The 15,011-nt window shown below is 38.5% G+C and overlaps 1 protein-coding gene across 1 annotated transcript in view; it reads right to left on the bottom strand.

The window, feature by feature from the left end:
* Nucleotides 1-1,399: 1,399 nt before the first annotated feature.
* RARS2 (arginyl-tRNA synthetase 2, mitochondrial) overlaps nucleotides 1,400-15,011 on the bottom strand; it is a 33,910-nt gene continuing 20,298 nt past the window's right edge. Inside the window, exons 11-20 of the mRNA XM_070954073.1 lie at nucleotides 14,515-14,601; nucleotides 14,247-14,307; nucleotides 13,108-13,184; nucleotides 11,708-11,832; nucleotides 10,441-10,508; nucleotides 10,248-10,357; nucleotides 8,440-8,538; nucleotides 6,893-6,967; nucleotides 4,400-4,463; nucleotides 1,400-2,759 (exon numbers count right to left, since the gene is read on the bottom strand). Coding sequence (XP_070810174.1) covers nucleotides 2,673-2,759; nucleotides 4,400-4,463; nucleotides 6,893-6,967; nucleotides 8,440-8,538; nucleotides 10,248-10,357; nucleotides 10,441-10,508; nucleotides 11,708-11,832; nucleotides 13,108-13,184; nucleotides 14,247-14,307; nucleotides 14,515-14,601 — 853 coding nt within the window. The 3' untranslated portion in view covers nucleotides 1,400-2,672. The remainder of the gene's footprint in view (nucleotides 2,760-4,399; nucleotides 4,464-6,892; nucleotides 6,968-8,439; nucleotides 8,539-10,247; nucleotides 10,358-10,440; nucleotides 10,509-11,707; nucleotides 11,833-13,107; nucleotides 13,185-14,246; nucleotides 14,308-14,514; nucleotides 14,602-15,011) is intronic.

Raw genomic sequence — 15,011 nt, 5'->3', positions numbered from 1 at the left:
TGAGATTCTTTTTTGGGAGATTGGGATCGAAGTTTTCTATAAACATTTCACCCTGCATCTCCATGTAGGCCTCTTTTACAGATCGACGGGGCAGGGGAGAATGGGGATGGTTCCATGCAAGCAGCTGGCAAGCGCTCACGCGCAACTCCCCATTTGTGCAACTGGCGTTCGCACACAACCACCACTCATACAAATGGAGCATGTGTGCACATGCTCGCCCACTGCTCGCGCGGTTGCAAACAGCTCACAGCCCACTAGTGGGCAGCAACCCAGAGGTTAGGGACCTCTACCCTACACCATTTCAGACAAGTGGCTGTCCAGTCTCCTCTTAAAAGTTCCAGTGATGGAGCACCCACAACTTCTGGAGGCAAGACGTTCCACTGATTGTTCTTACTGTCAAGGTTACCCTCTCTTCTGAACCATTGCAGGAGCAAACCTGATTTGTACCTTGGTGTTGATTTCCCAAAGCCTGGAAGATCCAGTTATATGCAGAAAGCACTGTTTGGTATAGTGTAATAAATATTTCTAGTCTGTATTTTTGAAGGGGCACAATACCAAAAAGCTGTAAGGCACAGTCTTTGAGGATCAGGAGGTATACAAGATTTGATGTTCTCTATAGTGAGGAGTAGGAGCTATATGGTCCTATAGATCAGGGGTGAAATGTAAAATGTGTAACTACTGGTTCTATGGGTGTGGCTTGGTGGTGGGCGTGGCCAACTTTTTTTTTTTTTTACTTTTCAAAGCATTTTTTCTAATGCTTTGAAAAGCCTCTGCTGATCAGGCAACTCAGCTGGGATCGTCAGAGACTTTTCAAAGCATTTTTTAACCACCTCTTCGGCCAAAAGGTTGCAGAAAAAAATGCTTTGAAAAGCCTCTGACTGAGGCTGAGCTGCGCGATCATCAGAGGCTTTTTTTTTTACTTTTAAAAGCATTTTTTCATTGGAAGAGGTTGTAGAAAAAATGCTTTTAAAAGTAAAAAAAAAAAAAGCCTCTAATGATCGTGCGGCTCAGCTGGGCATGGTGGGGGGGGGCGCAGGGATTTTTACTACCGGTTCTCCGAACCACCTGCCGCTATCGCTACCGGATTGGGCGATCCGGTCTGAACCGGGAGCATTTCACCCACTATAGATACCCCATCCACGCACCCCATCACTGACTAGGGTAGCTAGGCTACTGTAACATTCATCCCAATATTGGAATGTGCTTGCCTTGTTACCCCTAGTTGGTATCCAAAAGAAAACAGGAGGAGAAAGTTTAAGTATGTTCACTACCTTGAGTTATTTATAAAAATAATAAAAGTAGGTTAAACAAAAAGCTAAAAAATAAGGTAGTTTAAAACATGGCGTTGTCAGGGTTCCAAGTTATACCTCCCAACAAAAGAACACTCCAAGGCTAGAAGTTCCTCAAAGTTCCATTTTATTAGAGATGTCATATTGGCACATCTGGGAAAACCCAAATCTGAAAGCTTCCAGGTTTTCCCCACCCAAAAGAAACTGCAAGTCCCTTCCCCTGCACCCACATGTCCATCACATGATCTAATCAATGCACTGTCCCAACTGGAGATGCCTCCCAGTCACGCCACTCCAGGTGCAGGCCAAAAGTCCTTGACTCTCAAAGAAAGGAATGTTATTATGGCTAGATATCTCCACCACTCCATGCAATCCCCCCTCCCAGTTTCCCACAGCACTAAATGTGGCAGCCCTGAAGATCCAAAGAAAAAGATGGCTTCCAGGGCTGGCAGGTGTTCTTTAATAAAACATCAGATTGCAATGGCCTACTGTGCAAATGTACAGGGTGCTTTTTAAAAGAATTTTACCGGTAGAGGCTGGTGATTTTCCTTGGAGCATAGCAGCTTCATCTTATTTCATAAAAGAAAGTCTGAAAAGTTTTTAAAGTCAGATGAAGCACCAGGTAAGGCATCCACAGGATTTCCATAACTCATAATGGCAAGATAGCTTTTAAAAATAAATGTACTGCATATATTAAAAAAAAATGCCCACCTTTCAAGCCAAGTGCATATGAGGAACAAAAAGGAAAAAAAAAACCCCTCCATAGGTCTAATATTCTCATAATGATAAAGCTTTGTATTGCAAAAATACAAAATGGCATTTAAAAAAAAAAATTGATTTATATGCCGCCCTTCTCCGGAGACTCAGGGCATCTTACAATGCGTTAAGCAATAGCCTTCATACGTTTGTATATTTATACAAAGTCAGCTTATTGCCCCCACAAACTGGGTCCTCATTTAACCTACCTTAGAAAGGATGCAAGGCTGAGTCAACCTTGAGCCTGGTGAGAATTGAACTTGCAGTAATTGCAGGCAGCTAGATGTTAAATGCTGCCTTAGGAGGCATTAGCCTCCTACGCCAATCAAAAATGTAATTTTTAAGCACTATTATTTGGTGCCAATTGCACAGCTGCTGAAATTTCCAAGTGGTTTTCAGAGCAGGTCAAAGCCATAGTCCTACAGCCTGGTCCACATGGTGGGTGGATTACAGCCATTTAATTCAAATACCAATAAAACCTGGAACTGGCTTTATTATAGAGAAGAAAAATTCATGTCACAGGGGCTTCTGAATATTCCCACCACTCTGGAAAGGCCAAAGTCCAAATCGGAGATCAGATCATCTTCATAAGCGATACATAGAAAAAGCATCAAGGAAGTTGCCTCATTACATTTTATCTACAGGTGTGATTCCTAGAAGCTTCATTCCGTTGGCTAGAACAGACCGAACAGCGTGAAAAAGGCAGAGCCTTGCCTGGAAAAAAACACACACACGCACATACACACACAAAAAAAGGATGGGGGGAGGGATAAAGAAGAAGAAATGGAAATTTTTGTCATTTGCTTCTTATGAAAGCAGCAGGCAGAATTCATGCCCCCTCCCCCAACATTACCAAAATGTTGGTAATATTAAACATTTTAAAATAAGAACGATTAAAATGCCCATTATATATATAATGTAAGATATTTGCAGCTTGATCATTGTGAGGATCTGCTTCTTTTATTACCTCCAGGTTTCTTCCACTTCCCCAAAGGAGACCCTGGCCATTAGCACAAAGCAGATTTTGTATACATTATTTGGTCACGGGAACTTTCCCACTTTATTGATGCAAGTAGTTTCTTCTGTGAGAAGAATAGAATAACAGAATTGGAAGGGACCTCGTAGGTCATCTAGTCCAACTCCCTGTTCAAGCAGGAGACCCTATATCATTTCTGACAGATGACTGTCTAGTCTCTTCTTGAAAGCCTCCAGTGATGAAGCTCCCACAACTTCTGAAGCAAGCTGTTCCATTGGTTGATTGTCTCAGTGTCAGAAAATTTCTCTTTATTTCTAGGTTGAAACTCTCGATCAGTTTCCATCCATTGTTCCTTGTTTGGCCTTCAGGTGCTTTGGAAAATAGCTTGATCCCTTCCTCTCGGTGGCAGCCCCTTAAATATTGGAACACTGCTATCATGTCTCCCCTGGTCTTTCCCTTCACTAGACAAGCCATGCCCAGTTCCTGGAATCGTTCTTCATGTTTTAGCCTCCAGCACCCTAATCATCTTTGTTGCTCTTCTCTGCACTCTTTCTAGGGTCTCAACATCTTTTTATAGTGTGGTAACCAAAACTAGATGCAGTATTTATGTTGCATCAATGTACCTCTATTTCCCTAATAATCATTAACCTTATTCCTGCATATACTTGGATATTTGTCTGCTGCCTAGTGACTTCTCATATACATCAAGTTCCTCTCAGTGGGGGTGAGGGTGGAAATCTGCATCCAATACCTTTGTTTTCTCACTCTATTTCTGAAGTGTCAGAGACCCTCTCCAGATAAAACATTTTAGTGATGCACATTTATGTATTATTTCTGCTCATGCAGCACAAAACTGCTTTTTCAAGGGTTCCTTCTGTTTTTCATAGGAAGTTACAAGGATATGAAATGGCTTTATCCTGTATCTAGCCGGTGATGCACAACCTAAAATATTCAACCTGGAATATTTTAGGTTTACTGTTCTTAGAGTTCCCAGTCAGCTGTTACTCCGAATTGTACTTTGCATGTATTGTCTGTACATGGATATAAGAACAGTCTGAGTTTTGATTTGTGGCCTCTTAATATTACAGCCTTCAAAAGAACAGCATCCTAGTCCACAAGCCAAGCTTCTGCAATAATTTTATCCTCCCTTTCTCATGTTTCCAGATACAAAACCCTGCCATTCATTTATTCCTTTAACTCATATTCCACCCTTCAACAGCAATCTTTCCACAAGAGGTTTTTCTCCAGGTTTACTGCTTAGGGATAACAAATTACATTCAAACACTGAGAATTATTATTGTATTGTAAGCTGGATCATGAGATGGGTGGCATATACATTCAATAAATTTAATAAATAATAAAATAAAATTAATGTTACCTGAGCGAGTTCCAGAGGGCTGCCCTTCACAGGGAGATTTCTGTGAGCTGCAGATACTAAATGACTAAAACAGAAATACCAAGCCTGAGAACACACTTTCCAAAAGAGAGCAACCCTAAACCAAGCAGCCACAAAGAAAGTAGTGCTGATTTCTAGCTGAGCTACACATGCTTAAGTTTCAGAAGAAATAAGAACATCTTTTTTGGCAAAACACTGCAAGGGCTATGAAGCATATAGAACTGCCATTGTTAGCTAGAGGATGCTAATCCTTGTTTCTGACCGAGAAGAAGAGTGTTGTTTGAGGGGAAAAATCCACATTCATAATCTTTGTTCAAGCTCTACAATAGTAACTCACCATAACCAAGCTTGCTCTGTGTTGAACTGATCCGGCCTTTGTATACTCTGCTGCAAAAGCCTTTCCTAACCTTGTAAATTCTAGTTATGTTAGGACAACTCCAAGAATTCCCAGTGGGCAGAAGCAATAAGATTTCTGGATATTATTGTCTTAACATTCCGGAGGACACAAGGTTGGGAAACACTGTGCTGACTCACTTTAAGTTGAATTTACCTTATATATTGGGTGATTTCCTGTAACTTGTATAGCCAGCCCAGTTAAACATCTAGTGGTTACATATGCACAACCAATTGAACAATTTAAACCCTGTTCGTGACTTGTGTAGCCTGGTTGGATAGATTGTGAGTCAATGTATTATGCAAAACTATAACATGGCTTAATTCACTAATGAGGTAAATGCGTTACATATTTCTCTAATGGTAATGGTGTGTCAATTTAGTCTTGACCTACCATGTGCACAGTAATTAATGGAACGCTGCATTTTTTTTCTTTTCACTAATGTCAACTTTATATCCAAGCCCATCTGCTGCACAGTATAACATATATGGATCTTAATTTCATCCTTTGAGGTATCTTATGAAAACAAAATTATTCCACATACGTACACGAGATAAAAGCAACCTGGATAGTAAGACTCTAGGGCAGGGGTGTCAAACTCGATTTCATTGAGGGCCACATTAGGGTTGTGTTTGACCTCAGGGGGGCCAGAGGTGGCATGGCCAGCTTGACATCACTCGTGTTGGGGACACCTGTGGTGGCCCGGGCAGGGCTGGGGAGATCTATTCACCCTCCTTCCTTCTCATTATAATCTCCTTCCTTCCTTTTTCCCTTTTCTTCTTTTTCCTTCCCTCTTCATTCTCCTTTCTTCTTCCTTCCCCTCTTTCCTTCCATGCTTTCTTCCCATCTTCTTTTTCTTTGTCTTTCCTCTTTCCCTTTCTCCTTTCCTGTCCCTTCTTGGATGCTCAAATACAAAAGGGGAAACATTTCTTGATGCCTCCTTGCCTTGTGATCAAATGCCACTTTTGCTAGTAGTTTGTTTTGCTAGCACTATGCCAGTGAAAACGGAGCTTGGGAAGGCCATGCGCAGCTCTCTCAAACTCTGTTTTTGCTGGCAGAGGCACTGCGGGCCGGTCCTTTGCTGTTTCCAGGGCAGTCCCGCAGGCCAGATCAAAGCATCCTGTGGGCTGGATCCGGCCCGCAGGCCTTGAGTTTGACACCCCTGCTCTAGGAATAAAATAGCCCAACCAGACTGAGCATGCTCAGTACCCATGAGATGCTGAGTAACTACTGCAAGGGATGAAAAATACAGATGTGGGAGAATAAAATACCCTTGAAAGACTAGCTAGGATTTTGCTGCAGTGTTCATTTCTTTAAATACCATTAAAATCACAAAAAGTATAATTTTGCTCCCAGTCTTAAAAAGTTTTCCTGTTTCTGGTAGGTTGTTCCAGGAAATGTCATGTTTAAAAATGGAATGTATCTCAACAAGAAAAACTAGTTTCTTTTTATGATCTCTGGAAAGTTCGTCATCGGATTTTGACAAAGACAGTTTTGTCCAAAGGCTTCTCAAGAACTGATTTTCCACCAGTGATTCGGGCCAATAATATACAGCATTCAGCAAAATGCTTAAGGCATTTGGAATATTTCATAGGAAAATGAAGTTTGCAGAAACCACATCCTTTTTGATATTATGTAAATCATCGGTCAATCGTTAACCTTCAGCTTGAAAAGTAAGCCAGGTGAAGCAAAATTATTTAAAAGAAGGCACACTTGAAGGTTTTCAAGAACATATACTATTTTTTGATCTAACGAGGTACTGATTTTGAAATTGATGGGCATTGTAAAAATGAAAAAAGAGTTTTTTGAATGAGTTTTGTTTCATGCCAAGACAAAGACTTTGAGTAAGTTGATCTGAAAGACTGATTGGCTCAGAATCACCTATGAATTTCCATGGTTGAGGATGGACTTGGATCTTAATCTCCTCATGCCTAGTCCAACATCTCCACTCATTACCACACTGAAGCCTTCAGTTTGAAAAAACTGAATTTGATTATATCAAACTATCTGCTTTGAGGCTAAATACTTTTAAAAGCAATGTATCTGTTCTGTTCAAAGACTCCAACATTTGTTTCTTTTACCTGAGTTTAAATAGATAATTAACAATATGTTTCGGCTGATGATCTTGTGAAGATTGGTAAATAATTTCATCATATCTGAAGGGAGAAAGGAACACATTTAGGAGCTTTTGATAAAAAAAAAAAAAAACAACAGAAGCCACATTCACATCTCAGTTCTATTCCAGCTTTACTGTCATATCAGATCAGATTCTTCAGCATACCTGCCTCTTTGAGTGAAGGGCTGCATATTAAAACTTCCACAGTTGGAGTAACTATTCCGGGAAAAAATACTGTCAAATAGCTGCTATCTATACATTAGCTTTTGTTCAGTACCAGCCATACAATTAACCACCATTTTGCTTATCTGAAAAGGTGGTTAGATTATTGCTTCAAATGGCCCGGTATTTGCTGAGAATACAGTACTGGAATAACAGTCATTTTTTCTCTTTTTTATTTTAGCATGGGGGATGGTGGAAGATGAGAGAGAGAGAGAAAAATGTAGTTTGAAATATCTTTCAAACCTGGCCTTAAATACCGTGGTGCAGTAGCAGAATCCCATATTTATTAATAGCTAATTAGTGACTTACATACCATATTTTTTGGACTATAAAACGCAGCGGTGTATAAGACACACCAAGATTTCGAAGAGGTTAGTAAGAAAAAAAAAGTTTTTGCCCTCCCCGGCTCCCAGGAGCACTCTGCAGGCCTACCAAACCCTCTGTGCGTCCCATTTTTCACAAACATGGGCCTGTTTTTTGCCCATTTTTGTGACGGGCGGCTGGCTGAGGGCAAAAACGCCCCCTTTTTTGTGACAAACAGGCGAAACGGGCCCATTTTTCACAAAAATGGGACAAGCTGGGTAGGGTTTTGGGGGGCCAAAAATGGCTGTATTCGGTGTATAACACACACCAACATTTCCACCCTCTTTTGGGGGGGGAAGTGCATCTTATACTCTGAAAAATATGGTAAATGCCCTCGTCTGCTCTTTCCTCTTCAGTTGTGAAATCTAACAAGCTATTCTGTGTTCCCTCCATTTTTATACATTTACACATCTTTAAAACATTTTTTTGGTAAATATTACTTCAAAATGTCTCCTCTAACTCAATAAGCGCAGCTGGGCACACTTGCACTTTAACGTATATGGCACTATGCTGCACATCATGAATAGCCTGAGGCACCTTTAAAATGCCTGCTGTTCCAAACAGTAATAGCTAATAAATACCACAGTCCATTTCTGCAGGCATCACAGATGAACAAGATGCCAATGGAATATAAAGCATACTTAATGCTTTCTGGCTGTTTCCTTAGACTGATTCTAAGGAGACTTTTAGCAAGGAAATAACGTAAAAACACTTCAAACAGTGATATTTTATTTCCAACTTTTCTAGGCTACAGTTAGCATTTTGTTGATTCTAAACCAGTTATCTACTTGGATAGGCAATTAACTGTCTTCAGGAACTATTGCATAGCAAGACCAAACATAATTAACAGAAGCATATAAACTGTATTCAGTGCTGTTCCATATAGTACAAGGACTGCATTAGAAACTTGAGAATATGCTGAAGTACCTGAGAAGATGTTGAAGTAAGGATATTGCTAATGGATCTTGTAAACAGGCAGGGTTCACGGGAGTGCCTTGATTGACAGTACCACATATTTCTTCTAAACTAGGGAGGGGAAGAGAAAACTGTCAGTAACACTGAAGGTCAAAATACCTTTGAAATTGTGCGTTGGTTATTTCATTGATAAGCTGTCTTTCCTGTAGGAACTCAAGTCAGTAAGCACAGAGTCTCCATGCAGTTTATTTATTTATTTAATTTGATTTATATGCCGCCCTTCTCCGGAGACTCAGGGCGGCTTACAATGCGTTAAGCAATAGCCTTCATACTTTTATATATTTATATAAAGTCAGCTTATTGCCCCCACAAACTGGGTCCTCAATTTACCGACCTTAGAAAGGATGGAAGGCTGAGTCAACCTTGAGCCTGGTGAGATTCGAACTGACAGTAATTGCAGACAGCTAGTGTTAATCACAATGCTATCAGTCTGCTGAGCCACCAGGCCCTGGTGGACTACCCATTACAACATCCCTATGAATTAGGATGGGTTGAGGGGGAAGGTCTCTAATCCATTAATAGTGCAGCAGCAAGTATCTAGGATTAAACTTGTATTATAAAATTTGAAAAGTTTTTAGGCATCAGTCTAAAATCTGAAAACCATTATTATAATGAAATAACACTTCCTCGGTACTCATCAGCAACCAAACATGCAATGCCTTGTTTAAGATAACATAAAGGTAAAGGTTCCCCTCGCACATATGTGCTAGTTATTCTTGACTTTAGGGAGTGGTGCTCATCTCCGTTTCAAAGCCGAAGAGCCAGCGCTGTCCGAAGACGTCTCCGTGGTCATGTGGCCGGCATGACTAAAGGTGCACGGAACGCTGTTACCTTCCCACCAAAGTGGTCCCTATTTTTCTACTTGCATTTTTTATGTGCTTTCGAACTGCTAGGTTGGCAGAAGCTGGGATAAGTAACGGGAGCTCACCCTGTTACGCGGCCCTAGGGATTTGAACCGCTGAACTGCCGACCTTTCGACTGACAAGCTCAGCGTCTTAGCCACTGAGCCACCACATCCCTAAGATAACATAGAGGAAAGTAATAACTGAAGCAAAACACTTGGACTTTAAACTTGTTCCACTTCAACTGAGCCAAATCATGCAAGAATGAAATAAAATAGCACAGCACAATCTTAAAAGGACCTCAGTTGTTTTGTGGAAATGGTACATTGGTACAAGCATTTGACTGATCACAGCAAAAAAGTTAGAGCAAATTGCACAGTTGTGGTTTCAGAAGAAAAGGGAAAGGCAAACTACCAAATCTTCAAAGCAGTTCTTTGCTTCTTGGTGGGCTGTATATAAACAACAGGGCAATTATATCAGGATTATATATTATATTCTATACATTAAAAAAATCTAAAATGGTTAATTCTTTTTATACTCTATTGAGTTCTGCTTCCTGTTTAAAATTAGGATTGTTTCCATTACTATATTCCAGAACTAGACTCTTATTACTGAAAATTTTGCAGCCTCTATGGAAATACAGAAATACTCTATAGTTGTATTCATAGGAATTATGGGAACTCTTCAAAGCAGATACGTGCTTTGGGAGAACAAAAGGAAAACATTTCATTATATGAAATGGATGGAACCCTTTAGTAAAACTTGCCCACTTGCCTGCTCTATGTATTTCATCTTATTTAAGCACACTGAAGCCGCAGCAGAAAAGTTCCCAATCCCTTTTGCTTGCAGACAACTTTCATTCTGACCCAGATGAAGGCCAACTCAGAAAAAAATGGGGCCCAAATCATCCCTCAATACCTGTGCAGCCTGGCATGTGTATATTGTAAGAAGACACCCGTATCGCCTTTGCTTTGAAGAACGTGATCCCAGTTAAACCGATAGTCAGACGATAAAAGGCCTTTGAAGTCCTGAAATGACAAATTATTCAAGAACTGACTAGATAGCTTTCAGCATGCCTGAAACTGATCTTGCCATTGATTAGATGACAGACCTGAATGATAAGTGCTGCGAGCCCAATCCGTTCTGCGGTCTCAGGAGGATTGTCACATTCTTTTGTGGCTGACCAGATAAAAGGAGAAAAGCCGTTATTTCACCAACAGATACAGAAGGCTGCTGGTAGAAGCTGCTTCTGAAACCTTTCTTTATGAAGTGGTCTATTTAGTTATAGGAGATAATAGGAACATGCTCTTTGTCATATCTTGACTATGGTTAACAAAATGAGGAAAACATATATACATAATTTTGTAATTTATTTATTAGATTTGTATCCCACTGCTATTTAAAAAACCCCTTGGAGATTCAGCTTCCTTTTACTGTGTTTCCCTGAAAATAAGATCCTGCCTTATATTTTTTTGAACCCCGAAATAAGCACTTGGCCTTATTTTTGGAGAGGTCTTATTATTTTGGGGCACGTGGAGTAAGACAGGGCTCCTCTTGCCGTCTGTCTTACCTGATTTTTAGCTCTGTCTCCCTAACCCTAACCAGGGGAAATGGGACACATGTGTTTAAATATTTTCGGGGGGGGGGGGAGGGAGGGAGGTGTATTTTAGCACATGCGCTCAAAAGCACGATTGGGCTTATTATCAGGGGATGTCTTATTTTCGGGGAAGCAGGATACATTTCTAACATACTGTGGCATCAGCAATGATTAAATAACTTCATTTTTCAAAATGAGTGTAGAAGTCTTTTAAATTGTTCAAAGTTTCCAATATTCTTCCAACTCTATACTGGGTATCAATACATGTGAAAATTATCTTTTAGAGAAACAATTTAGAATGGGATTGTGTTAGAGACCTAATCCAAGCAATGTCAGATATTAAAGCTACAACTGATAGATACAGAAAAGAATAAATAATGCAAAACGTTTCAAAATGGTAAAGTATCATCTAATAGTAAATAAATAAATAAATACGAACTGAAAAAACTAAATTAGTCAAAGAAGTCTTGAAAAAGGATATAATTTCACTGACTGACAGAATGCCTTCAGAGTAGAATGATAAAATTTTATTTTCCTGATTACTTAAACATATTTTATTACTAGATCTTCTAAAGATCTAGTAATCTTTTAAAGATTTAAAAGATCTTTTAAAGATTGAAATATAGGTTACAGATAAAGAGGTCCGTATATGGAAAGCAAAAGAAGCTGAATTAATTGTGGCTTTGACTGCGCTATAGAGTGGTGAAGCACACATACTTGTAGTCTTTTTTCTAGAATCAGAATAAAATATTAATTTAACAGAGAAAATTTATTGGCTAACTTTTTGTTGAGGCACGTCTTTCTAATACCAGGGAACAAGTTTCATTTAAAACATCTTCTAAGAAAATCACTTCTCCTTGTCGAGTTTTCATGCCTTGAATCCTCCCAAAGGGTACATGTTGACACCTACAAACATAGAGGACAAAAACATTAGTCCATCTTATGCTCAACAACTTCTGATAACTGATGAGTCTAATATACATCATAGATAAAAAGTGACATTTTCTCCACCTTAGAAACTACGAACATATCCAGTGGTGGGTTACCCCCAGTTCACACCGGTTCTATAGAACCAGTAGTAAAACCGGCGGGAGGCTCCGCCCACCGACCCCGACATCATAAAAATGCTTCTGCACATGTGCAGAAGAGTGCGTGTGCGAACCGGTAGTAAAGGTAAGTAGAACCCATCCCTGAACATATCCCGCAATAAGAATGGCATTTTCATACTTTTAGAGTTAAACCTGATCTCTGAAAAATACGTTACTTCCACCCTCAGCCACAGAAGCTCTATTTCACAGAAATTGCTGAAGTGAGGGGAAAGTGGTGAAGGAAATGCTGTAAATGCTGTTTTGAGCTTCTAAATGAAAAGTCGAATATGAATCTAATAAATAAACTACTAATCCAAGTATGAAGTGCTCTATACGTACATATTACTTATGGTCGAGAATAGTTTCTCATACTCTACTCTAATACATGTACCGATAGGAGTGGAGGTTTGCTTTACAGTTTCAGACTTTATTCCCTCCAAAAAAGGATTAGATACCAGTTATATCCACATGTGTTCATTACATAAACATCCTTTCTTCCATTGCCCGTGCTATAGCTATAATATGAACTATATTTTTAACAGAAAAATTTACCATATCAATAATTCTGTAGGAAGGCTTGACATGGCAACAATGTGCCTTTATACACGGAAGACAAAGAGAACACACACACATTATTACCAACTTTATTTTTATTTTCATCTTACAAGCTTAACCTAAATCAGTTAAGAGCAACTTCATATTTGCTTAACCACAAATCAATCACTTTCCAATGTGGTAATTTACATTAGAAAAGATTAATTTCACCTTCTCCTATCTGCTGCTGCTTATTCAACACAAGGGTGTCTTCTCCTAAGTATAAAATGTTCTCTGAGATTCATATCTTCAATATTGAATGAGAATCTTAATGAAGTGGTTGCTGTTGAAACATTTTACAAGCAACCAATTAACCCTCCAACAGGAAACAGAACTAATAGCATTTCACAGCCTTACTCTGGCATAAAGACATACTCTGTCCATCTAAAAATTTAGAACACTTGATTTGTCACATTTTCCTCTTCTAATGTTAAAAATACCATTGTTCAGTTTATTTGTTTTTTAAAAAAACTAAATGTCTTGATATGTTCACATTTACCTTTCTGCCCAACTGAAACCAAGTAATTTCAGAATCTGGAACATCTGTTGAAAATGCAAGCTCTGACTTTTATCTGTCTTAGAAGAGGGGGAAAACAATTTAGTCATTTAGTGCATAACAATCAAATGCAAAAAGCATTGTCACAGTTGATTTCCAAGGAAAAAAATAATGCTATGAAAATTGGATTTATCCCGTGTGTTTTCTTCGGAAAATAGGAAAAGTTCTGATGTTCAAATCATAACTGGGGCAATGGAAGGCTTATCTATATTTCAGACTATAACACGTTCATATTATATTATAATTATAATATTATTATATTATAATTATAATTATATAATTATAATTATATAATTATAATGTATTATATCATATCATAATAGTATATTAGTATTAAAATAGTAATATATTATTTCATATTATAACATTCTTTGTTGTGATTGTTCTTCCTGCATCAACTCAGAAAGCTGAGGACCCAGTTGTGGGGGCAATAAGCTGACTTTGTATAAATATACAAAAGGATGAAGGCTATTGCTGAGCACATTGTAAGCCGCCCTGAGTCTTCGGAGAAGGGCGGCATATAAATCAAATTAAAAAAAAAAGAAAGAAAGAAAGCTCAAACTATCCAAGAAGCTGCTGATACAGTTATACAGAAGAATTATCTGTCATCTGTACATCTATAACCATCTGGTTTGGTACAGCAACTAGACAGGATAGGTACAGACTTCAACGGATAGTTAGGACTGCAGAAAAAATAATTGCCATAAACAGAGATGACTGTCCAACCTAATTACAGTAAAGGAATTAAAGGACACTTGGTTGGAAAAGACTAGTTTTGTCAAACAAGACATTGATCTGATGTCACTGAATTGCAGGTTTCCTGAATCTACCAGCAGTGCCTATCAAGCTTAGAGAAGTTGGGACTCATCAGCATATGGCCATAAAAACCTGAGTTACAAATATTCTCCTTTATTGGTGAACAGCATATTATGATATCATTATTTTCTTAGAAAACACTTATCTTTTGAAATGGTTAGCTCAAATCTAATAAAATTTCTTAAAATGCTTAAGATACTTATAAAAAGTACATTAACATCTTCATCGTCTACCAAAGCAATTTATATAAAGCATAGAATACCTACGACATATAACATAATGTCAGGGTTATATTTTTCCATTCGGTCTATAGCAGCAGCAAGATCTCTGGAAATGAAACATGAAGAACTGATAAATCCTCCAAATGAAATATTCATTTATTTTATTTATTTATTTTTTTAAAAAAACTTCTATGTTACCTTTCAAAATCATAAGCAGTTTGTGATTATATCTGTCTACCAGCAATAGTCTATTAAATATATCAATAGGGTTGAAATAATGTGCTGTTTACTGATAATCACACAACATGCTTGCCTTGTTAAGTAAAGTGAAGTTCCATCGCTACGCATCACAGCAACCTGGTCTCCATTTTCAGAAAGACAAACTTTTCCTACTCCTTCTCTGAAAATGATGAAAAAAGCATTGAACAAACTACTTGCAAGAAGGAATTGTAATGGTTTTCTTAATATCCACTTCCATCCATCCAGCTAGCTAGCTAGCTAGATAATAGATAGCTAGACAGACAGACAGGCAGACAGATAGTGTTCTGGTATGTCAATAATTAACAATTTAAGGATATTGCAAGAAAGATATAAAAATGCTTTGAAGTTGTGGTTTAATGTTAATGGGAAATAAAAAAGGCAATTGTAAACCCTGAAAAAAAAGCTCAATGTGCTTTTTAAAAGTGCTTCCCTCAAACAAAAAAGAAAGTCACAGTGCCATGTATATAATACAGCCCCAATTTACCTACTGCAGCCCTCGTTCAACTGGGCAACATTAAAAACAGCCCCTGGTCATCAAAGGGCTTCTCA

Source organism: Pituophis catenifer, unplaced genomic scaffold, assembly GCF_029215685.1.
Source record: "Pituophis catenifer annectens isolate HBS135680 unplaced genomic scaffold, rPitCat1.0.hap2 SCAF_1, whole genome shotgun sequence".
Lineage (NCBI taxonomy): Eukaryota > Metazoa > Chordata > Lepidosauria > Squamata > Colubridae > Pituophis > Pituophis catenifer.
This window is presented reverse-complemented; position numbering and strand designations above follow the sequence as displayed.